Source organism: Quercus robur, chromosome 2 (assembly GCF_932294415.1).
Source record: "Quercus robur chromosome 2, dhQueRobu3.1, whole genome shotgun sequence".
In the NCBI taxonomy this organism is placed as follows: Eukaryota; Viridiplantae; Streptophyta; class Magnoliopsida; order Fagales; family Fagaceae; genus Quercus; species Quercus robur.
Genome location: NC_065535.1, coordinates 10,936,273 through 10,960,295, shown reverse-complemented (window position 1 = coordinate 10,960,295; position 24,023 = coordinate 10,936,273). Strand labels below are relative to the sequence as shown.

The window sequence follows — 24,023 nt, the reverse complement described above, 5'->3', positions numbered from 1 at the left end:
CAACTAGACTAATGTTAATTTCATATAGAGAATTGAATATCATAGTAGAATTATAAATATTAATAAAAAGAAATAAAAATATATTGCAATTGGAAAAGATACTTTATTTTGGATATAAGACGATGCATAGTTAAATAAAGTTGTAATTTAATTTTTAATTTTATATTTTGATTTTAAGAGAGAAAAAGAGAGAGAGATATTATTTGGTGTATGGTTTTGTAGGATATTAGTTTACAAAAATCAAAGTCTCAAACTATTAGGGGAGATTAATCTATAATTGATGATTTAACACATTTGCAACATCTTTTTGAAATATTTTAGGGTTTCAATTGAGTTAAAGTTGTCTCGTACTTTGAGAGCCTTAATGAATGTTTATATCACATTTTTTGGGATTAATAACATGACAATTTGTAAGCTAATAGTAAAATTTATACATCACTAATAAAAAAAATGTACAACCTTTAGAAAATATATATAATTTTATAAAAATTTGGACCTTTAATTATAAAAAATGGGGTCTTTTTTCCCAAGAAAAATTTTATTTTTTAGTGGGGCCTTAGGCCTAGGCCTAACTTGCCTAGGCCTTGAGCCGGCCCTGTCTACGGAAAAACATATATATATATATATACACACATATAGGTGGTGCCGTTTGGACCATAAATGCATGGAACATTTTCTGGAAATTAAAGTCATATACTTTCTGTGATGATTCTTGATAGATTGGGTTCTCTCTTTTCATCTCAATAATGGAAAATGGAATAAGCTAGCTCCTTCCACTACATAATATTTAAATAACCAATTTCCTCTATAAAGATCTTCCTCTCCATCTGTTTCGCTTGCAATTAATACAAGTTCCACATTCTTGTCACTTCCATTCTCTGTTGTCTCTTCTCATTCTTGGAAAACAATAATGGTAAGTTGATTGATCTTGCTTTACTTACTTTTCCAGCTACCTTTCATTTAGTTCTGAAAGAAGCATTCTTTGGCACTCACAATTTTTTTTTCTTACTTTTGAGAACCAAAAAAGCTAATCTTCTAAGTAATTTGTTAGTTACACTAACATTTTTATGCATGCATGTGTTCTTCTTGGTTTTAATTCCTTTCATGCATATCTTTTTTTGGCTAAAAATGATTGCAAACTGAATATTGTGGTGCTGCAGAATTGTGATGGATATGAGAAAAGCCACATTTCAGTTGGACCATGGGGAGGCCAATGTGGTGGGCGCTGGGATGATGGAGTTTACTGCACTATAAGGCAACTGATAATCAGCCATGGAGCTGCAATCGATTCCATCCAGATTGAGTATGACACCAGGGGTTGCTCAGTGTTGTCGGAGAAGCATGGTGGGAGTGGTGGTACCAAAACAGATAAGGTCAACCTTATCACTCGACTAAAATAGAATGTTTTGTTTTCAAATATATAAATAATTTATGATCTAATCTCAACTATATATTAATGGAATCAATTAGTGTTAAACCTAATGACAAGAGCAATTATCATAGAGCATACACATGGTGAAATTTTTTGTGATGATACACAATTTTATAAATTTTTATTGGTTTAATATTTTGAATATTTGACCATTAATTAGATATTTTCATCAATATAATATTTAAAAATTAAAAGTTTAAAACATAACATTTATTATTACTACGCTTCTTTTGAGTCACATCAAGTCATCAACATCGCATTTTGGCTCATTTTGGTCAATTTTAGTCCACTTAGGTCCATTTGGTCCACTAAGATATATTTGGTCCAATTCAGTCCACTTAGGTCTATTTAGATCCATTCGCTCCAATTGATATATTTTGGTCCACTTTGGTCTATTTGATCCATTTTTGACTAATTAGACCTTAAATTGATTCTTATTTGTAGGTTGTCTATTTCAGTTTTTGACTCAAAAATTCGTTTATTTTCTTAATTTTTGGGTTGAAAATTATGAAATTTTATTCTATTTGAGTCGAACTCTTTAATTTTGGGCTAAAAAATACAAACAAAATAAGCATTAAAAATTAAAAATATAAGCCCTAAAAAAGCAATAAAAATGATAAATATTCAAAAGGTAACCTTAAAATTCAAGTTTCAATAATATAGGCATTATAATTATATTTGGAAAGGAAAAAAAAAAGGTTACAATTCTAAACTTGTATAATAATTTAAACTTAATGTATCATCTTACATGTATTCCATGGAATGAAAATGTACATTTTTTTTATAATATTCTTAAATATGTTCAAATTAGTCAACTGATTATGGTATATTTAAAAAAAAAAATCATCTTAATAACATCTTTTCCATTTATATAAAACAATATATTACTATGTAATATGTATTGTTGTTGAATACAAAATACATTTATATGTTCCATTACATTTTCTCACACATCGCGTGAGTTTGCAACTAGTTGTTATTAATATTCACGCCAAATTTACATTAATAATGTTATTTATTATTTGATCTACAATATCATATTTTTTTCTTTACTTCTCACACACAATGTTGTTCACCTCTTCAAATTCGGTGTCCATATTTTGAAAGATTGTTTATATTTAATATATGATAGTACATGATGTGTGCAGAACTTATAAATTGAGAGTGTGAGACAATCAAAGTTCTTTTCATATTGTTTTGGCAGATCAAGCTTGACCATCCAGACGAACATCTGATTTCCATTAGTGGCCACTTTGGTAGCATCATTGAATGGGGTCATCTCATTGTCAGGTCACTCGTGTTAGAAAGTAATGGAAAAAGATATGGACCTTTTGGTATCCAACAAGGAACCCCATTCACATTTCCTGTGACTGTTGGTAACTGGTAAGGTAGTGGGGTTCCATGGAAGGAGCAGTTTTTACCTTGATTCTATTGGAGTGTATCTGAAGCCTCTCTTGCAGCATAATAATGGAATCAATGAAAAGTCCAAAGGCTATGACATCTTGGTTGGTGTCAGAGAAAAAATGGGTAATATGTTATTTGAAAATGTGGACAATAAGGTGGGTCACATTCTTTTTATTAATCCATTGTAACTTAGACATAAATCGATTTGAATGAACCATACTAATTAAAGATTATGAATCTTTCCAGGTTTATACTACTACTGAAGTTGCTAAAGGTTCCTCATATATTCGACAAACAGCGGCACGAAAAGAAGACTATGCATTCCAACCAAATCGACCTTTTACTGAGATTGAAACCAATGAAAGGGTGAATGACCTTAGCTTCTAGAATAAATAAAAAACACAGGTTCAATGGCTGAATTGTAATGGAACATCCTTACAGGTGTTTATCACAACCGGAGCTGGGAAAGGATCCTCAAACATGAGACATGCAGTAAAGAAAAAGATCGTATGTTTGCACCTAACGTAGTTTTCAATGAATTTGAAACCAAGGACAATGTGACTGTCTGTTATACATACTGAGCTTCAATACCAAAATTTAAATGAACCACATTCATATTGTATTACTTTGCAGGTGTTTATTAGTGCCGAAGCTGAGAAGCATCCTCAAAAATGAGGCAGGCTCGAAGAGAGAAAGAGGACTATTCATTTGTGTCTCAAGTTTTTAACAATGTTGAAACTATGGACAAGGTGTGTTTTTTATTCTTTGTGTTATGATTTAGTGTTAGAAAGTTCTATGTGACAAATCATTTGTCAAAGAGGGTAGTTATAAGTGCGTTTATAAGTTAACTGTTAAAGTCTATGTAAGGAGCTCCTTGAAGATACTAGTGAACTAAAGGTTCGGTTGAGTGAAAACTGGATTCACTTCAATTTAGGCAGAAATTTTGCAAGACTCTCACTTGACCCTCGCTCAAACTAGATTTGAAAACCTGAATTCTATTTTTCCTCAAAACTGATTTAAGTTAACCCTTAACCTACTAATAAGTAATAAATACTCTTGGAGGCTCAAATGAGATTTGAAAACTTGAATGCTATTTTTTCTCAAAACTGATTTCAGCTAATCCTTAACCTACTAATAAATACTCTTGGAGGCACAATACAATTTTCTACCTAAGAAGGCTGCTATACAAAGTAGATCTGGAGTGCCCAACAACTAGAAAATCCCCGTATGTTGATTTAATATGGAAGAACCATATTTCTGAATTGAATTCCATTGGAACCACAAAGTTTATCACCTTGTGTCAGTAAAGTACACAGACTTGCTAGAGTTCGATCATGGTGTAGACTTGACTGTTTATTATACATACTGGGCTTCAATGCCAAAATTTAAATGAACCACATTCATATTGTATTACTTTGCAGGTGTTTATTAGTGCTGAAGCTGAGAAAGCATCCTCAAAAATGAGGCAGGCTTGAAGAGAGAAAGAGGACTATTCCTTTATGTCTAACAACCAAGTTTTCAACAATGTTGAAACTACGGACAAGGTGTGTTTTTGATTTTATGTTATGATTTAGTGTTGGAAAGTTCAATGTGATAAATCATGTGTAAAAGAGGGTAGCTATAAGCATGTTTAAGTAATTAGTCATTGTAAGGAGCTATTACGATGGAAGTAAACTGGTTGTCGGCTTGGTTACTTAAAGAGTCTAGTTTCAAAGGTTTTGAAAGTAGGTTTGCAATAAAATTCTTTTACAGTGGACTTCCTCTTGGTGATGAATGTGTGATTTATGATTTTTTTTAAAGGGTAAAAATACTATAAATAGATGTGACAATAAATATAATTGGTTAATGTCAACAACATAATAACTCAATGTCAAACTTACTTTTTTATGATTGATGACACATCAATTTGCAAAGATGATGTACTAAAATTTATAGAATCACTAACATCAATCTCATTGTAAATGTTTTACTATTTTGATTGATCTCATAAATACGTGATAACCAAATTTGATAATTCAAACAATTAGGACTCAAAACCAGATTTTTCATATTCATACATTTGTATAACCTACAAATATGTTTTAGGTGTTTAGCACTGCTCAAGCTGCCAAGGGTTATTCAAACATGAGGCATACTGAGGATAACATGTTAATATCAAACAAAGTTTTTGGGGAATTTGAAACCAAGGACAAGGTCAGTGATTTTTTTTTTTGCCTGTTCTCTTTTATTTTATCATTGCATAAATAGATTAAACTGAAATATATTTGAATTCTTTTAGGTGTATACTACTGTCCAGATTACCAAGGGATCCAAGAGTGTGAGACAAGCTGTATCATATGGACCTTGGGGTGGTAATGGTGGAATGCTTTTTGATGATGGACTCTATACTGGTGTCCGGGAGATTCACGTGACACGCTCCGGTGGTCTTGTTTCCATTAGAGTTTGTTACGATCTCAATGGTCAAGCCATATGGGGAGACAAGAATGCTGGAAATGGAGGACTGAGATTAGACAAGGTTTATAACTAATCAACATTACATGACTCCAATCTTTGTCTGATAATCTTGATTAAGAGATCTATACAATGCTTTGGTAATAGTACACACTTTTCTAATTGTTACCTGTTGTTGAACAGATAACTTTTGACTATCCGCATGAATTCTTGACTAACATAAGCGGATATTATGGATCAATGATCTTAAGGGGACCTACAGTTGTCAAGTCCATCACATTTTACACTAACAAGAAGAAGTATGGACCATTTGGAGATGAACAAGGGGTCCCTTTCTCCTCCGGCTCAAAAGATGGGATTATTGTCGGTTGCCATGGAAGGAAAGGATGGTTTGTGGAGAGTATTGGAGTCCATGTCTGGAAGGGAAACTGTCACTACCTCGGCCTTCTTATGATGTATTAAACAAGACTGACATCAGAATTTCTGAGGTAAGTACTAAGTACTGAGTACTCCTTTGAAGATTTGAGCATTTTCTCTAATTGTTCTATTCTGCAATTGTCTTCCATAATAATATTGGTCAATTTCGTCCATTTTTAAATGGGACATGGAATGGAGACACATTTTGAACGTGCTCTGATATCATGATAGACTATCACTATTCACTACTCCCAAAAAATTTGAACCATTACACAATGATGAATTTAATCATTTAACAAGTATTCTAACAGGTGCAAGGACTAGCTCCATGTGGACCAGGGGTTCTCCCTGCTGGAATGCTGAAAGAGCCAGCTCCATATGGACCAGGGCCATGGGGTGGAGATGGTGGAAAGCCCTGGGATGATGTAGTATTCAGTGGGGTCAAGAAGATTTTCCTAACTAGGGGGGAAGCCATTTATTCCATACAATTTGAGTATGATTGCAATGGCCAATCCATGTGGTCAGTTAAACATGGAGCAAACAAGGAGGGCACCTGCCATGTGGTACTATATATATTTCACTACTTACTAGTGCTTACATTTATACTAGTCTTCTCAGTTCTTTGCAAACTTCAACATAGAAATGCTGTATGTAACTTTTTTTTCTTTATGAAAAAACAAACAGGTCCAATTCGAGTACCCACATGAAACCCTTAGCTGCATTAGTGGTTATTATGGCTCTGTTGCTGGAGATGAATGCAAGAAAGCAATAAAATCTCTCACATTTTATACCAATAGAGGGCGGTATGGACCGTATGGGGAGGAGACAGGCACATACTTCACTTCCACAAAGACTGAAGGAAAGATTGTTGGGTTCCATGGAAGAGCTGCATGTTATTTATATGCCATTTGAGTCCATATGCAACATTGGTCGACTGATCGAGTTGAGCAAGGAACTATCAAAACTATGCTCAACAAGATCTTCACCTAACTTTACCACAGTAGCAGTTCATTTTCACTGGTAATATGGTATGTATGGACAACAAACCAAGTGTTGGCCCAAAATAATTTTCCCAAACGTATTAGAATGCAATGAAATGCAGTGACAATAATAATATAATAATATAGGTTCTCACTGACAAGGAAGTGATTTTATTTGCTTTTTTTCTTCTTATTGTCTTTTATTATTACCACATTTTCAATCAATCATAGCAATATTCTATGACCTGACTTTTATTATATAGTATATGAAGTATATGATATAATATTAGACATCTTAACACAAAAATTTAAGGTTATGGGTTCCAGTTAGCTCAACTGGTAAAGTCTCTTGTCATCAAACAAGAGATCTAAGATTCGAATCTTGCCTACACCAAAAACTAATTAGTGTCTTGGTCTAATACTAAAGAGAAATTATCATGGAGCGGACACTATAGGTTAAAATTCCATCATATTTATAAAATTAAAAAAAAAAAATCATTTAAGGCCACTTAGAATCATTTGACTGAACTTAAAATTAAGTGGAGCAAAATCATATAAGATGTTATACATCCAAGAAAAGGGGGAGGGGGGGTGGGGGCTAACATATTCATCCCAACAAATAAATGTAAAAAAAAAATTACTGTAAAGGTAAGCCCAAGTTAATCCATGGTAAAATTTGTCATCATCTAATCACAAAATCATAATTTAAAATGATTAATAAAAAAAAAAATTGTCATTGCAAGGTACTATGGGTTTCATCTCTCAATCAAAGTCCTATATCTCAAAGAATGTTTCCATCAGATTTATCTACAGACTCTATGGGATTAACTTAAATTTGAAAACTAGAGGGAGGAGGACTTACCAATAAGTTGAGAAGAGAAGGCAGCAGTGAGCAGACCAATAGGAGAGATTATTCTAGAACTCACTTCTCCATACTAGGTCTTGCTTCAACATAGCGTTTTTACTTATTTCCATTTCTATTATAAATAGTCCAATGGTGCATGATACCCCAATTATCAGACTAGAATTTCACCCACTGCTTTAGTATTTTCTTAAACTCTTCCTCATAAAAATGCTTCCATCAAGCCTGGGCAATTGGTTGCAAAGGAAATCCCAATACAGATGCAATGTTTCAGCCAATCTGGAGACAACCCACATGGTATATAGGACAACCAAATGAATCCACCTATTTGTGACATCATGAGATTTTCTTTAGTTGGGCAATAGATATGGCAAAATTTCACACTACCAATGTTGGTTTTCACATGACAAATAAGGGGGTAAGAAGTTCTTAAATCCAGATGCTTTGCATAAGAAGCACAAAGAGCAAGTCCTATTTAATTACCATGATTGTCCAAATTTGGAGTAAATTGGATTGTCACTAGGGGCTCATGGTCACTCTGGTGGCTGAATCACTCCAGCATTTTACTTCCAAGAAAACATGTATTATAGATTAGGCATTGATCAAAGCCCTGTGAAGAACCAATATTGTGACTAATGAGTGAAAGTGAAAGAGAGGGAGAGGGAATAGTACTTTTGTTTAATTACCAGCAAGTAGCTTTTGCCAAGGGGAATCTTAGTTTCATCAGTCTCCAATTAATAAAAACAGTCTCAGTAATATTTCAACTCCAAACTCCTTATTAGAGTATGACATTTCCTCCAAATCCAAACTAATCAACAGGGTTTCACTCATTTATTTCTCTTGACCTGCTATCATTTAACTGATGGAATCCCAATGTTCAAAAAATCATGAAGTTGAAATCGAGTGTCTTAGTTCTTGCTCAAACTGCACCTGATCATGTTGGTACAGAAAACGAAGTGCACATTTCTGCACCCTCACACCTGGCCAATCACTTCCAAATGAAGCCTTAATGTAACTGCACTGATGGTGCAATATATCCTTAAATGGCTTACCTGGTACGTAGGATACCCAAATAAATTCACCTAGACTAAGTAACCATATGATTTCTTCTTCAGTGGTATGACAAACAAGGATTTGATCATTTATACCAGCCACATGCGTTTGAAAACGACAATGTAGGCGGTGAGAAAATTTTGAAAACAAATTGTTAAGGAAGGCAGTTGCATCCCCGTGCATTGAAAAAGATGCATATAGAGCGAATCCCATCCAATTGTTATCACGGAACAAATTTGTTGGTAGGCCAATTGTCACAGAGTGCCCACGACCATGATGAGTGAACCACTCTTGAATTTTATTCGGAGGGAAACAGGAATTGTACAAAGTGGCCGGATGAAAGTCCTGCAAAATAGAATTAGTGTCCAATTAGAGAGATCTGATTGTATTTCTTAGGATAATGCTATTTGCACAATTACTATAGAATTCTTACCAATGGGCCAGATCTATGGAATTGATTGGGAGGGTGTGGATCCTCACTAAGCTCTCCCTGAGAAATGGGCAACCTTTGATGGTGTACATGGTCATGAGAGTGGTTAGTTCCACCGATTTCATTGTAATTAATGGAATGCAAATGGTCACCATATGAGGTTATGCATCGAGTTATTATATGTGTAAACTCTTTGATACTGTGCTGGTATACAAGATTGTCCCCACATTTCAGCACAGACAAATCTGGACTATGGCTTAGAAACAAGAATTCAACCCAGATGCATTGACTCCATTGATGTGAAAGCAACCCACATGGTATGAATGATACCCAAATGAATGAATATCCATATAATGAAATTAATTTGTTCTCTTCAGTGATGCTACTGGGAAGTAATGGACCAACGACACCAAATACGGTCTTCAAAAAGATACTGAAGTTATGAGAAATATTCGATTCCAACTTCAAACGAATGTCACTTGGATGATCATGAAATGAAAGAACAGCACATAGTGCAAATCCCATCCAATCAGGATTATTATACAAATTCACAGGTAGTCGGATCATCACTGAAGGCCCATAACTCTGATGGCAGAACCATTGTGGAATTTGACGTCCAGGAAAACAGTGATTAAAAGCACGGCGACTGTTTTAGTGATTCTGAAAGACATGTAAATGTAAACCAAGCTTGACTAAGTTTACTGTATTGGTATTTTAATTATAATGTTAGTATATCACATATTCTGCACATGTTGTATACTGCACATTTAGCACTCATTGCATATCTTGATTAGCCCTTGATTGTGACAAAAATGAAGCGAAATTTTGGTCATTGATTTTAGTCTAATCAAGGGATACTCATAGGTCAATTGTTGTATCTATATATACTCAGTTTTGTTTAGCACCTCATTGTACAGAAAAATATATAGAATCTATTAAGAACAACTTTTGTTCTTTTTCTATTCGTTTATTTTAACTGGATATCAATACGCCATGTTTCCATGGAGCCAAGTCTCTGATGTTTCTCTCTGATGCATCTCTCTACCCATACAGTATGCCCCCATGGCCCAAGGCCATCCTTGCACATTCCTCCAATAAGATTAAGCTCTATTCGACCCTCACCCTCCTTGACATCACCGATAATAATAAAATAGATTGCTCAAAACCATAGATAGCTTTACGTAGCATACACACCTTCCTGGACTCCCCCTAGCAACAATTCTTGGTAATTTCTCCATATAAAAATCCATTTTTGGCGTCTAATTGAAAGAGTGGCCAACCCAATCAGCAGTTAAAAATATCAAAATCCAAAGTGAAGCTTGCAACAAGAGAGGAACGTCTCTAAATAGTCTACGCCGTAGGTCTAGGAATACCCTTTTGTAACTAGTCAAGCCTTCAAATGCTCAAAAGAACCATTGGGCAAGTACTTCATAGCATACACCCATCAACAACCAAAAGTTGTTTTTCTTGAGGAAGAGTGTGACCAGTCAAACAAGGTTGATAGCACTCAGAGAGGACGACTCGTATATTGGTCATTGCAGTGAGGGCTGGGCTTTGAGGTTTGGACATGTAATGTCATCTCCTAACTCAAGCAACTTGATTTGGGTGGTCACGGGCAATGGACTCTAGCGTTGGCAGTGGGGATTTAATTAGGGCTTTGATACTCTATCTTAGGAGGTGTGTTTAGGGTTTACAAAGTAAATTACCCTAACACACATAAATATTATTCATATATGTGGGTGATTACGATGATATTACTTTTTTCCCTTGACTTAATACAAACTTATAACAAATTCTATATACAAGATACAACCTCCTCTTGGATATGTGCATTCTCCTAATAATGTCTTGTCGAATTTATTGTGCTCTCTTAAACAATCCTCACGTGCTTGGTTTGCCAATTCAATCTAGTTGTTTCTTAACAAGGTTTTGTTCCCAACTCCTATGACTTTGCTCTCTTCATCCACTGATCCTATAGTGGTCCATTGTAGGGACTTAGGGTTTCCTCCTCTTCCGATGGTTACTATCTCTTGTAGGCTAAATGCTCATTTGACCCTGTACAAAGTAGGTTTGATTGACAACAAGATAATATCCAGTCCTTCTGGAGGTCAATGTGAAGCTAACTGCCACCGGTGGAGAGCCCTTTCCAGATGCACTCTCTATCGCCAAATGGTTAGCAGAAGGGAACACTTTTCCATGGTCTCCATTTCTCCTATCAGTCTTCCCTTGATCTGCAGAAATAATCTGATGCAAATTAAGCTTGTAATGACCCGAGGAAAGCGCTAGTCACATTTGTGCATATACCCCAAAAGAACTAGTCAAATTACAATTGGGGCTCCTAAACAATCCTCACGTGCTTGGTTTGCCAATTCAATCTAGTTGTTTCTTAACAAGGTTTTGTTCCCAACTCCTATGACTTTGCTCTCTTCATCCACTGATCCTATAGTGGTCCATTGTAGGGACTTGGGGTTTCCTCCTCTTCCGATGGTTACTATCTCTTGTAGGCTAAATGCTCGTTTGACCCTGTACAAAGTAGGTTTGATTGACAACAAGATAATATCCAGTCCTTCTGGAGGTCAATGTGAAGCTAACTGCCACCGGTGGAGAGCCCTTTCCAGATGCACTCTCTATCGCCAAATGGTTAGCAGAAGGGAACACTTTTCCATGGTCTCCATTTCTCCTATCAGTCTTCCCTTGATCTGCAGAAATAATCTGATGCAAATTAAGCTTGTAATGACCCGAGGAAAGCGCTAGTCACATTTGTGCATATACCCCAAAAGAACTAGTCAAATTACAATTGGGGCTCCTCATAATCACTTATAAATCCAAGATTCAACTAGTAAACACCCGATGTCGAACTTAGTAATGACCTGAGGAAAGTGCTAGTCACATTTGTGCATATACCTCAAAATGACTAATCAAGTTACAATTGGCGCTTTTCATAATTACTTATAAACCCAAGATCCACCTAGTAAACACTTGATGTTGGACTTAGTACATTCTCACACAACACACACTCAAACAATCTAATCTAAACAAATCCACTCAAATTTGGGATATCACAAAGCTGATGATCCTATTGATCACAATTCCGCTACTAGCTACTGTTTCTTGTTGGCACCTCACATATTTCTTGGTGTAGCAAGAAACATTTTGTTGTAGCCCATTCTATTATTGAAGCTAAGTGATGAGCCATTGTTTAATATACGTCTAAGCTTCTATTGATCACAATTACTCAAATTTGGGATATCATAGAGCTGGTGATCCTATTGATCACAATTCCACTGTTGGCTATTGTTTCTTGTTGGCACCTCACTTATTTCTTAGTGTAACAAGAAAAATTCTGTTGTATCTGTATATACTCAGTTTTGTATAGCACCTTATTGTACAAAAAAAATTTTAGAAACAAAAAATACAAAGATTCTATTCATAAAAATATTTGTTCTTTCTTTGTCCATTTTTCAAAACATATAAGTCAAGAGGTTGTAAACTTTTTTATTTATTTATTTTCAGTATGAGTGTAAATTGTATAACATGGTTTTGGGAAAAAAGAAAGAGAAAAGGTTAATCTATTACCATTTTTGATACAAAAGGTTTACAAACTGACATAACATTAATGAATTTGATTGGTGCCACTTCCAAAACATAATAAATAAATTTTTTAATTACTTTTTCTTCACTTTTTATTCAAAAGTTGACACATTTGTTTGTACTTGTAAGGCTTATCTAGTAAAATCTATAGTATCTCTAGGATCAAACAAAAGAAAGTATAAAGCATCGGATTTATAGAGTTTGAAAAATGTCATTCTAGTTTAATCCTATAAATGTGTTGGCAAAGAACATATTGGCCATAAAAGGGATACCACAAACAAATATATGTTGATCAAACGGCACTTCTAGGATTCAAAGTTCAACTCCAAGGGGGGCATGTTTCAGGGCAATTATTTATTTAATTTTAGGTTTCTTGCGTGGACCTGCCCCCTCCAAACAGAGGGGAATGTGATAGTTGTAAAATTCTCCTTCTTAAACTTGTAACATTTGTCTTTTCTACTGTATGTAATCTCTAAGTCTATGCACAGATTCTCCTTATATTATTATTATTATTATTTTGCATATTTTGTTGAATCACACACTCATAAGCACACGTACACGCATACATAGATATGGAGAGATAGAGACATTCAAATATGTTCTAGTCCAAGAATCAAGTCTGCTTGATAGAGTACTTTCACGTTGTCCATTCCTAACTGGTACACATGAATAAACAAAAAGAGGGACTTACATTTCTTGAAGTGTTTGCTATAATTAATGAAGAAAATGTTTGCCTTTAAGTACAACCTTCTTCTTCTACATTTTCAGTACTTGATGGAAGCTCTGTCATGAATTGAGGCCTCCTGCAAGTAGCAAAAAACAAATCTTTAGTTTGATTTAGAAATTCCATAAATGATGCATTCAGGTAAATTGTTCAGACTTAAATTTTACTTTTGGAATGTGAAATATCAACCAAAATATTTTTCATGGTTACAGCTTGGCAACTTATTTACTTGATGTAAAAGATATCTGTAATAAAAGGCATTTGAGCACTCTAGCATGCACTGGACTAATATTTGCGCTACTCTTTAACATCTTGCTTGTATACAGGACGGATTCCACACATTTCAACCTCCACATTTGGGTTAGTACTTTTAATCTCAACACTTAGGCTGTTGGTTTTAAGCTGGGATGCACGGATGCGGCTCCAGAGCCATCACACCCGCGTTCGACGCGGCAATGCGGGAGGGACGCCGCCTGACCGCACGTCGGGCCGCGTCCTGCCACGTGGATTTCCCGACTCGCGCCAACGCGGCTCAAATCAAGCCGACTCGGGCCGTATCGGCCATATTGGTCGAAACCGTCAAAATGGCCGGTTCAAGCCGTAACGGCCGAGTCAAGCCGAAATTTAAAAAAAAAAAAAAAAAAGTGCAAAACACACTGTTTGAACTTAACCTAAAACCCTAGGACTCTCACACACTCTCACTTCATCCAAACACTCTTTCTCACACCGTCCCTCATCTCTCTTCTTTGTGCTCTCTGCAAGTCTACGGTGTGCTCGGCTTCAAGTGTGCTCTCTCTTCTCTGTGCTCTAGTAACTAAATCTAAATCATTGCTTATTTAACTTTATTCTGTATATTTCTCTTGAATTTTTACTCTCTGTTTTTTACGATTTCTCTCTTTCAAATTGCTTAGAAATGAATTTGTGAATCGGAAAATTTGTGTGCTTGCTGTGTTTTTTTGGTTCTTGTGGGAGTTAAAGGGTTTTGTTATTAATATGGTTCTTGTGATTTACAAATTTTATTAGTTAGGATAAGAATCTTATCCTAACTAATAAAATTTGTAAATCAGTTAGGATAAGATAGGATTCAGAAGTGATTTGTGAACCTGTGAATCTGTGATTTGTGAATCTTAGTTTCTTTTCAATCTTAGTTTTATTTAGTTAATAGTTATTACTTATTACTCATTGTGATTTGTGAATCTGTGAACTTGGGTTTGATTTATTATTAATTTATTTAGTTAATAGTTATTATTTGTAGATTAAATTGAATCTATTGAATTTGCAATGGACGAAGTTACTAGCACAGAAACTTCACCTTCATCTAATCAAGAAGTGCCAAATGATGAATCTCCTCTTTGGCAGTATGTGACTAAAGTAGAAAAACCACCTAATGCTTCTGATAAATCAGGTGGAAACACATACTTCAAGTGCAACTATTGTGATATAGTTTTTATGGGATCCTATTCTAGGGTTAAGGCTCATTTATTACAAATTTTTGGCAAAGGTATTAGAGCATGCATTAAGGTGACAAAGAGCCATAGGCTGGAAATGCAGCGAGTGCACGATCAAGTTGAGAATAATAAGTTAGAGAGAGAATAGAGAAGTCAAATTCCCTTACCCTCACCTCCCCCAGGCCGTGGGATACCTATTTCCCCATTTCAGAGACAGGAAGGGAGTGATAGTACAAATCTGGTTGATGGTAAGAGGAGGAAGGTGACTATGAATTCTACTTTGGAGAAAGCATTCCAAAATAATGCTAGACATGATTTGGATAGCAGAATTGCTAGGATGTTTTACACCACTGGGCTTCCGTTTAACTTTGCAAGGAGCCCACATTATCGTAGTTCCTATGCATTTGTTGCTTCCCATAGCACTCCAGGTTATCTTCCTCCTGGATACAATGCCTTGAGAACAACACTTTTACAAAAAGAAAGAGCTCATGTTGAAAAACTTTTGAAACCAATTAAGGACTCTTGGCTTGAAAATGGTGTAAGTATAGTTTCTGATGGATGGTCAAATCCACAAATGAGGCCTCTTATTAATATTATGGCTGTATCAGATGGGGGTCCAGTGTTTATAAAGGCAATTGATGGGTTAGGTGAGTTCAAAGACAAACATTATATTGCTGGAGTGTTGAAAGATGCTATAAAAGAGATTGGACATGAAAAAGTTGTCCAAGTCATCACTGATAATGCTAATGTGACTTTGCTGGAGCTCTTATTAAAGGTGAGTATCCTAAAATATTTTGGACACCCTGTGTTGTCCACACTCTCAATCTAGTTTTGAAGAATATTTGTGCAGCAAAAAACACTGAAAGAAATGAAGTTAGAATGTAGTTGGATTACACGTATTGCTAATGATGCATCCTTCATACGTGTTTTTATCATGAACCATATTCAATGAGGTTGGCAATGTTTAATGAATTTTGTCCATTAAAACTACTCCAAGTTGCTGATACTAGATTTGTTTCGGTTGTTGTAATGTTGAAAAGGTTGAAGTTGATAAAAAGATGCCTTCAAGTCATGGCTATTAGTGACCAATGGGCTTCTTATAGGGAGAGATGATGTTGGAAAAGCTCAAAAGGTGAAAGATATAATTCTAAGTGATCTTTGGTGGGATAATATTGATTATATCCTTAAATTCACAGCACCCATTTATGATATGCTATGAATAGCCGACACAGATAAGCCTTGTCTTCATCTTATGTATGAGATGTGGGATTCAATGATAGAGAAGGTGAAGGCAGTAATATATCGGCATGAAGGCTTGGAAGATGATCAGTACAGCTCATTTTGGGGTGTGGTGTATGATATACTCATTGATCGATGGACTAAAAATTGTACACCACTACATTGCTTGGCTCATTCCTTAAATCCTAAGTAAGTACATTTATTTTCTATTTTCCTTAGTTCACCCTTTTAGAAAAACACACGTTTCATCTATATTTGTTTTTTAATCTTTAACTAGGTATTACTCCACTGAATGGCTTTCAGTGAATCCAAAACGCATCCCTCCACATCGAGATCATGAAATTTCTATAGAAAGAAGCAAGTGTTTGGAGTGATACTTTGAAGATGAGAATGACTTAACGGTGGTAAAGTTTGAGTTTGCTACATTTTCAGGAGGGAGGTTTCCTTCACCAGGTGCCTTGACAGATAGGTGGGCCTTACAACTCTTCATGGCTCTGCATTTCCAACTCTTCAAACCCTTGCCCTTAAACTTCTTGGACAACCTTGTTCATCCTCATGCGTTAAGAGAAATTGGAGTACATACAAATATATTCATTCCTTAAAAAGAAACAAAATGGCTCCTGCACTCACTAAGGATTTGGTATGTGTGCATTCTAATCTTCGACTCTTGTCAAGGCGCAATGAAGAGTACATACATATAGCAACAAAGATGTGGAATATTGCAGGAGACTCTTGGAATGAGAGCGACATACATGGAGGAGTTGGAATTCTCGAGAATGCAGCTCTTACACTTAATGAGCCAGAATTGGAGGCCATGGTTATTGAGAATGTTAACACTAGTGCTACTACTAGTGAAAGTGAAGTTCGAAGTGAAGCTATTGATCTTGAGGATGATGATCTTAGTGTTTGATTGTCTTGTTGATTATCTTTTATTTTGTTTTAGTTTCAAATTTGTGAGTAGTATTCTAATTTCTGAACATCATGGAATGTTTTAGTTTCAATCTTGTAGGTTGTATTTAATTTATAAACATCATATTTTAGTTATTATCTACTATTGCTCTTAAATTTGGTATATGTTTATATAATGTGAAAAAGTATGCTTAGCAATATATTAAAAATATATTGTAAAAATATTTTTAATAATTTTTTAATCACCGAGTTCCGCCGCACCCGCACCCACTTTTTTCAAAAATTGCTGAGTCTCGCACCCGCACCCGCACTCGCACCCGAGTCCCGAAATGCACTCGTGCTTTATAGGTTTTAAGTGAAGTGCTAATGCAACTACATTCATCCAAATGATCCTTAAACCATGCACGTGATATATATAACCATAGTCCAAATGAACCAACGCAGAATTTGTCTTTAGGGATATTAAAGACTAGGGGAAAATCTACACAATCTCTATCTATGTCCAAATGAAACATGAACTCATGAAAATATTTTGACTCTTGACCAAGAAAGACGTCTGAAGCATTTTGTACTACAAAAATAGCGCACACAGCAATTCCACTCTAGCTATTGTTATCATATAGAGGAGAAGGCAAAAGGATAGTTATAGATGATCCAAGGCTCTTACGGTTAAACCAGCATGGAATTTCAGTTTGAGGTGAAATGCTGTAAAATCCTTCACTTTGATGAATTTGCTCCTATTAAAAAAGAAAAAAGGAAATAAGAAACAAGAAACAAGAAACAAGATGTTCAGTGCATGTGTGTGTGTGTGTGAGAGAGAGAGAGGTGACCTCCATGTATATTTTCCACAATGGTTGGAAGTGTATATCTTGCAAAGAAACCACCATGATTTTGCATTCTTTATCCTTAACCAAGCTGAGGCAATTAATAAAAGTATATCTTGTTTCACCCGGAGTCCACACAACAACTTCATTATAGTTTTGCAGTGAAGCACACACTCTTGCCATTACAAATTGTGCACTAAGTGGAAGATTTGGCAATGCTTGAAGCCTGCTACAGTTATCCACGTAAAGAAATCTAAGTTTAGGAAGTTGAGAGATGCTATCAGGTAGGCGTGTAAAATTGCTTTTGCTCAGATTTAAAAACTGTACAAAGGATAAGCATCCAAGATCACTAGGTAATGCACCATCCAGAATATTGTAGTCACTTAATTCTAGAGACACTAAAGACCTTAACCCTAAAAATGACCTAGGCATAAACAGGTTGATTGGCTCAAGTTCAAGATGTTGGGCAATGAAGAAACTATGTTGTGAAAATAATATGACACAAGATTAAAGTAGAGAGAGAAGATAATATGACACAAGGAATTTACGTGGTTCAGCAATATGCCTACGTCCACGGGAGGCGACAGAATAAATTTTCACTATAATTGTGGAGATTACAACAATGACTTGAAGACACTCTCACACAAACCCAAACCCCAAATACACCCTTGGTTCTCTCACAAATAAGTAGAGAACACCCTATTGTATTTAGACAATTTGCAAGACATAACTTCCTAGCTCTGGTGCACACACACAAAAGAAGTTATTTTGCCATCTCCCTAACTCGCATAGGAACTCTCCTTTTTCTCTCACAGCCTATTACTCTCAATTGCTCCATCTCTATTTATAGCCAAGTTCCAGCTAAAATACCAACATTTCAGCACACTAGAGACTTCTATTGATAAGGAAGTCAACAATAGTGGCTAAGCAATCCATTAAACATTCAATGCATAAGTGCTATAAATCTTCATGCAAGCTTACATACAAGGAATTGTATATCTTTGACTTTGTTAATCAAGTCATACTTTCACACATAGGCATGCATCCATTTATGGCCCATGGAGTCATACATTTCGGCTATGCATAAATTTGGTTTGCATGTATTTTCGGCTAAAAGGTGAAGCATGGATGCATCTAAAATGTTCCAGACATGAGAGAATAGTGCAAGATTTCTATCAACAAAGAAGTCAAATATTTCAGCCATGCATGAATATTGTTCAAGTCGGTGTTGTTTCCTTGCCAATTTCCTTGACTATTCATACAACATAGCATTTAATGCTTAGCCGAAATGTTAAACCACTGTCATTAAAATTCAAGCCATTTCAACAAACTATTTTTCCATAAAACAAGTGTAGCATTGATGAAGAAAAGTCCAGGAAAATGCCATGATTTAGGTGGTTGACTATTACATCCCAATAGGTTGAGAATTTTAAGAGAAGTCAAACTATAAATGACCTGTGGAAAACTTGAAATATTTTCGCATTCTTGAAGATTCAATAAAATCAGGCCAGTTAGATGCTTAAATGATGATGGTAGTTCTTCTATGGCAGTTTCGTCCAGATAAAGCTCCAATAAACGTGTCATATCTCTTCCGATCTCTGAAAAATTCCTAAGTCTTGAACAACCAGAAAGAATAAAAATTTCAAGTGACTCCATGTTGATTTCATGTGGAAGGCTATGAAGACGCTTGCAATCTTTCAGATGTAATAGAGTAAGCCGCTTGAGAGCTCCAATAGATGGGTGAATCTTATACAATCTTGTGCAACCTTGAAAAATCAGCCTCTCAAGATTTGGGAATCCATTGAAGTCAGGAGTATTGATTAAGTGTTGAGAGTCACTAAGGTCCATGAGTTTTAGTTTGTCCAAGTTCTGTAATAAAACAGTATATAAATATGGAAAATTAAGTTGTTAAGAACATAACATATTGTTTCCTATAAAGAAAGACACTTGCATTTATGAAAAACTTACAGCAAATCCCGTTGGTAGTTGCTCGATGCAATTGCGAGGCATGATGAGTTCAACAAGATTGGTTGGCCGAAAACTAATTGGCATGGATTTCAAAGGATAATCACACCAGTCCATCATTTGTAGTTCATTAGAGAGATAATTAAGGCCTTGAGGAAGTTGCACATTGCAGATTTTTATCAGCCTAAATCTTTTCATCTTTGAGAAGGCTTCGGTATTCAATTCTTCTTTATGTGGGGGTGAGTTTATCACCATGCCTTCAATAAATTCTGTCCCCTAGTAACCAGGAACAATGAAATTAGAGTAAGGCAAGATACATTTACAAGAACTATAAAAATATACACTTATCTAAGTTTATGTCTGTATACTAATCCACTTATAGTATTATTCTTCAATATAGAAAAAATATCCATATCATTCCACAACCTACTACGTCTCCCAGGCTCTTGAGGTGCTTCACAACTAACAATCTCTTTACCCATTTCTTGTAACAAATCATGCATCCACAATTTTCCTCCTGAAATGGTAATGAGAGATTTATCTTTCAAAATTTCTATATCCTTGTAGTAACTAGAATCTTTTAGTATATCTACAACTTGATTTTTGTCTTCTCCTTTGAAGAAACATGCAATATCCAAAAATAGTTTTTTTGTTGAATACTCCAATCCCTTATAACCGATTTCAAGTGTATCAAAAATTCTTCTATTTAGATTTTCTTTTAGTTGATCCAAGGTAGCTTCCCACACCTTTCTTGTTTTATCAATCAACGAGAAGCTCAAAATTTCAAGAGATAAAGGAAGGCCTTGAGCGTACTTAACAAAACCTTTGGATAGATCCACAAAATCTTTTTCAGGACGAGGCTTCTTAAAGATTGTCTAGCTAAAGAGCTCTAGGGCTTTATCATCTTCTAGTCCCTTTACCCTATATATCATATCCATGTGATATCTTTCCAACAAGTGTTTATCTCTACTTGTTATGATGATCCTACTCCTAGGACCAAACCAATCGTGCATTCTCGCTAATGCATCTAGTTGGTCTTTTTCATCCACATCATCAAGAACAATAAGAACCTTTCTATTATGTAATCTTTTTCCTATCACATCAATACCCCCATGCACATCCCATATATTTACTTCTCTTTCCTTGAGGATCTTATATAGAAGTTGTTTTTGTAAAGAAACTAGACCATGATTTCCTGTTTCTCTAATAGAACTGACAGAAATAAAGCTTTTAGCCTCAAATTGATTAGAAATTTTGCAATAAATGACTTCTGCTAGAGCCGTTTTACCCACTCCCCCCATCCCCCAAATCCCAATAAAGCGAACATCATCCAATTCCAACCCTATACCTAAGAAGGCCATCATTTCCTCCACACGGGATTCCATTCCAACAAGTTCCTTGGAGAGACTTGAGAAGTCACCATACAATTCACTTACTATCCTTCTAGTGATTTTTCGAATAACTGTTGCTTTAGGCCTGTAAAGAATGTAACAAAAAATTAACTTTGATGAGACATTGGTAGCCATAAGAGACAAAACGTTCGGTAATTTTGTAACATTTAGCTTCACTAGAGATTTTTTTGGTAAGAAAGAAGTAATGTAATTTTATTGAAAATCAAATATACTTTATGTTCACGATGATGAACACAGTGTGTCAAAAAGTGCAGAAGTCAAGCTTCACTAGAGAAATAGGTACTCCCAAGTTTTTAGGGCTTTTAACACATTACCTTCCTATAACAACCAAGCCTTAGTCCAATTTTTTTGGATTGCTACGGACAGCCAGCCACATTACCTCCCAACTAGCCAAAATAAGAAAGCCGGCCCCCCTCCCTTTTTCCCTTTCTCCTTCTTCAAGGCCACCAAACAAAAAAAAAAATCTTTTAAAATTTAAGCAATTGTTCTCTCTCAATTTTGATACTAAAATCATCTCATTTTTCAAAAAGAGAAAGAAAAAAAATGAATTACTTTTCCTTTATATAAATCACTTGAATTAAGTTTTTTTTCCCTACACTTAGACAGCAGGCAAAAGAAATGAACCAGACCAATAACATGTAGCAAATGGTTACAAATGTTAGATGGCCGAGAACTGAAGAGGAAGGCAACTGGACCACATAAGTCTATGTTAGGCTGGCTTGACGGTTATTGATTAATTGATTACCATGCCTCATAGCTCAAACAACTCAAAGGTTCTTACCAAAAGTCCAATATTTCCCAAGTTCATATACAGGGGACACTTTGAATGTTCCCTCAAGAGTGGTGATAGTTACACAACACAATGCTAAAATTGTGAAATTAACGATTTTACAATTATAACTGAAATCGAATTTTCAATGGAATGTGTACGGGAATTAACCAAAAAGAAAACGTCATGTAGATTAACTCGATGAGTATAAGGATAATTCTAAATGCACTAGACTCACATATGTGTCACAGCTACACAACACACACTAAACTAATTCAATATCAATTGGGTGCATAACATCACCTGTCATGTAAATGCCATCCTGAGATATTGCCCACCTCTCTCAATGCAGTTTTCCATATTTGCAACTTTTCTCTGCTAACTTTAGGATCATCTTCATGTTTAGCAAAAGCTTCTGCAAAAGTCTCTATCTGGTTCTGTATAGCAGAGGGATTCACATAGTAGAAAACTGGCAAAACCTTGAGTCCCGTCTATTTCATGCATTGTAAGATCTTGGCAAGTTCATCCAAACACCACCTTGAAAAGGCATAGTTTTCTGAGAGAATAATGATTGCATACTTGGATTCTCTTATAGCTTTCATTAGCTATAGATCAATGAATGTTCCTCGTTTGAGTTTCTTGTCATCTCTAAACACGTCGATGCCTTTCTATTTCAAAGCAGTATATAGATGGTCTGTGAAATTCTTGTGCGTGTCCTTGCCATAGAAATTGAGAAAAACGTCATGTTTCCATTGAGGTGTTGAATAAAGAGAAGTAGAAGAAGATAGCGATGATAACGATGACAATGATGATGATGATTGTGGTGGTGATGGTGATGACCTTTGAGGGCTCATGGCCATGGAATCCATACTAGCTCATTTATAATTCTACAAATTCAAAAAGAGAACGGAAATAATGGCTATCTAAATTCCAGAGAGAGAGGAAAAGGGAAAGAGAGTGTGGTGGCTAAAATTGAAAGAGAAGAAGAAGAAGAAGAAGAAGAAGAAGAAGAAGCCCAAAAAAAAAAGGGTAAGGTGTCAACAGGCATTCTCACCACGTGCCACAAGACCAGGGTGAAGCAGTGGGAGATGGGTGAAATTCATATTTTAAAATGTTGATGATTTTTTTTTAATTACTTCTTGTTGCATGCATACTTTATACTGAAATTGGGCTTGAAGTCACTATTTGTAAGCGCTGGTATTTGGCTAGTGAAATTCATATTTGAAGAAGCATTCCCATGAAAAATTCCATGTGGAATATTTACCATGGTGAAAGGATGCTTTTTTTAGTTTTTTACCTCAGTAAGGGCCAAAGTAGTTATTGTTTATAGTATACTTCTACATAAATATTATCATGACTCATGACTCTGAGAATTTGACTTTTTTTTTTTTTTAGAATACTAAATATTTTTAACACACACGGGAGAGATAAGAAGGTTTTTAAAGAAACTTATAGTGATGTATATCCAAAAAGATCTAACTATTGAATATATAGCACAGATTTTAAACATCTTTAACTCACACAGTCACACTTATTTTCCAATGTGAGATTAACCCACTATTTTTCTTTTGAGAATACTAAATATTTTTAACACACACACACAGAGGGGAGAAAATTTTTAAAGAAACTTATAGTAGTATATATCCAAAAAGACCTAACTTTTGAATATACTCTTGAGAATTTGACATTGACTAAATGCAATGAGTGCCCATTTTTTGGCAAATTATTATTATTTATTTTGATGAGAAATCTATATATATATATATATATATATAATAACAAGTAAAGCTGAGAGAAAATCTAATTAGATTTCAAATTAGAATTCAATTAGAGTCTAATTTTGCACCACGTGTCCTATCTAATTTAAATTTTTAAATTTTTGTGCTAAGTGAGTTAATTCAATGTAAAAATTGGATTTCAATTAGAATTTAATTTTGCAACATGTGTCCCATCTAATCTAAGTTTTTTAATTTTTGTACCAAATGAGTTAATTTAGTGTAAAAAATGAGAAGTCCAATATAAGTAAATCATAAAAACATAATTTTTGAATAATTTTATATTTATGAGCCTTTTTTTTTAGAACTAAAAACAATTCAAGTTTATAAGTCATCTA

At 35.1% G+C, this 24,023-nt stretch overlaps 3 protein-coding genes and 1 pseudogene across 3 annotated transcripts; 1 reads left to right on the top strand and 3 right to left on the bottom strand.

Moving 5' to 3' along the window:
• The first annotated feature begins 766 nt into the window (after window positions 1–766).
• Window positions 767–6,862, top strand: LOC126694721 (jacalin-related lectin 3-like; annotated as a pseudogene).
• A 442-nt stretch (window positions 6,863–7,304) lies between these two features.
• LOC126694712 (uncharacterized) lies at window positions 7,305–9,596 on the bottom strand. The gene is made up of 2 exons (XM_050391174.1): window positions 9,033–9,596; window positions 7,305–8,944 (listed from the first exon to the last, which is right to left on the bottom strand). Exons 1-2 carry the CDS (start codon window positions 9,594–9,596, stop codon window positions 8,432–8,434), a joined length of 1,077 nt encoding a protein of 358 aa, XP_050247131.1. The 3' UTR covers window positions 7,305–8,431.
• Window positions 9,597–17,542: 7,946 nt separating this feature from the next.
• On the bottom strand, window positions 17,543–20,211 carry LOC126694708 (TMV resistance protein N-like). The gene is made up of 5 exons (XM_050391165.1): window positions 20,098–20,211; window positions 19,733–20,005; window positions 19,099–19,633; window positions 17,951–18,246; window positions 17,543–17,677 (listed from the first exon to the last, which is right to left on the bottom strand). Exons 1-5 carry the CDS (start codon window positions 20,209–20,211, stop codon window positions 17,543–17,545), a joined length of 1,353 nt encoding a protein of 450 aa, XP_050247122.1.
• LOC126694704 (disease resistance protein RUN1-like) lies at window positions 20,116–22,779 on the bottom strand. Its single transcript, XM_050391152.1, has 3 exons — window positions 22,651–22,779; window positions 22,214–22,401; window positions 20,116–21,205 (listed from the first exon to the last, which is right to left on the bottom strand). The coding sequence occupies exons 1-3, from the start codon at window positions 22,777–22,779 to the stop codon at window positions 20,605–20,607; spliced, it is 918 nt and encodes a 305-aa protein (XP_050247109.1). The 3' UTR covers window positions 20,116–20,604.
• Window positions 22,780–24,023: the final 1,244 nt, after the last annotated feature.

Coding starts and splice junctions, on each gene's coding strand:
- LOC126694712 (XM_050391174.1), bottom strand. CDS start 9,596: ATGATCCGACTACCTGTGAATTTGTATAATAATCCTGATTGGATGGGA. Junction 8,945..9,032: donor TCCATAGATCTGGCCCATTG/GTAAGAATTCTA, acceptor TCTATTTTGCAG/GACTTTCATCCGGCCACTTT.
- LOC126694708 (XM_050391165.1), bottom strand. CDS start 20,211: ATGGGTAAAGAGATTGTTAGTTGTGAAGCACCTCAAGAGCCTGGGAGA. Junction 19,634..19,732: donor AACTACCAACGGGATTTGCT/GTAAGTTTTTCA, acceptor GTTTTATTACAG/AACTTGGACAAACTAAAACT. Junction 18,247..19,098: donor TACACTTGTTTTATGGAAAA/ATAGTTTGTTGA, acceptor TATTTTCACAAC/ATAGTTTCTTCATTGCCCAA.
- LOC126694704 (XM_050391152.1), bottom strand. CDS start 22,779: ATGGATTCCATGGCCATGAGCCCTCAAAGGTCATCACCATCACCACCA. Junction 22,402..22,650: donor CACCTCAATGGAAACATGAC/GTTTTTCTCAAT, acceptor TGCATGAAATAG/ACGGGACTCAAGGTTTTGCC. Junction 21,206..22,213: donor GGATGGCATTTACATGACAG/GTGATGTTATGC, acceptor CATTCTTTACAG/GCCTAAAGCAACAGTTATTC.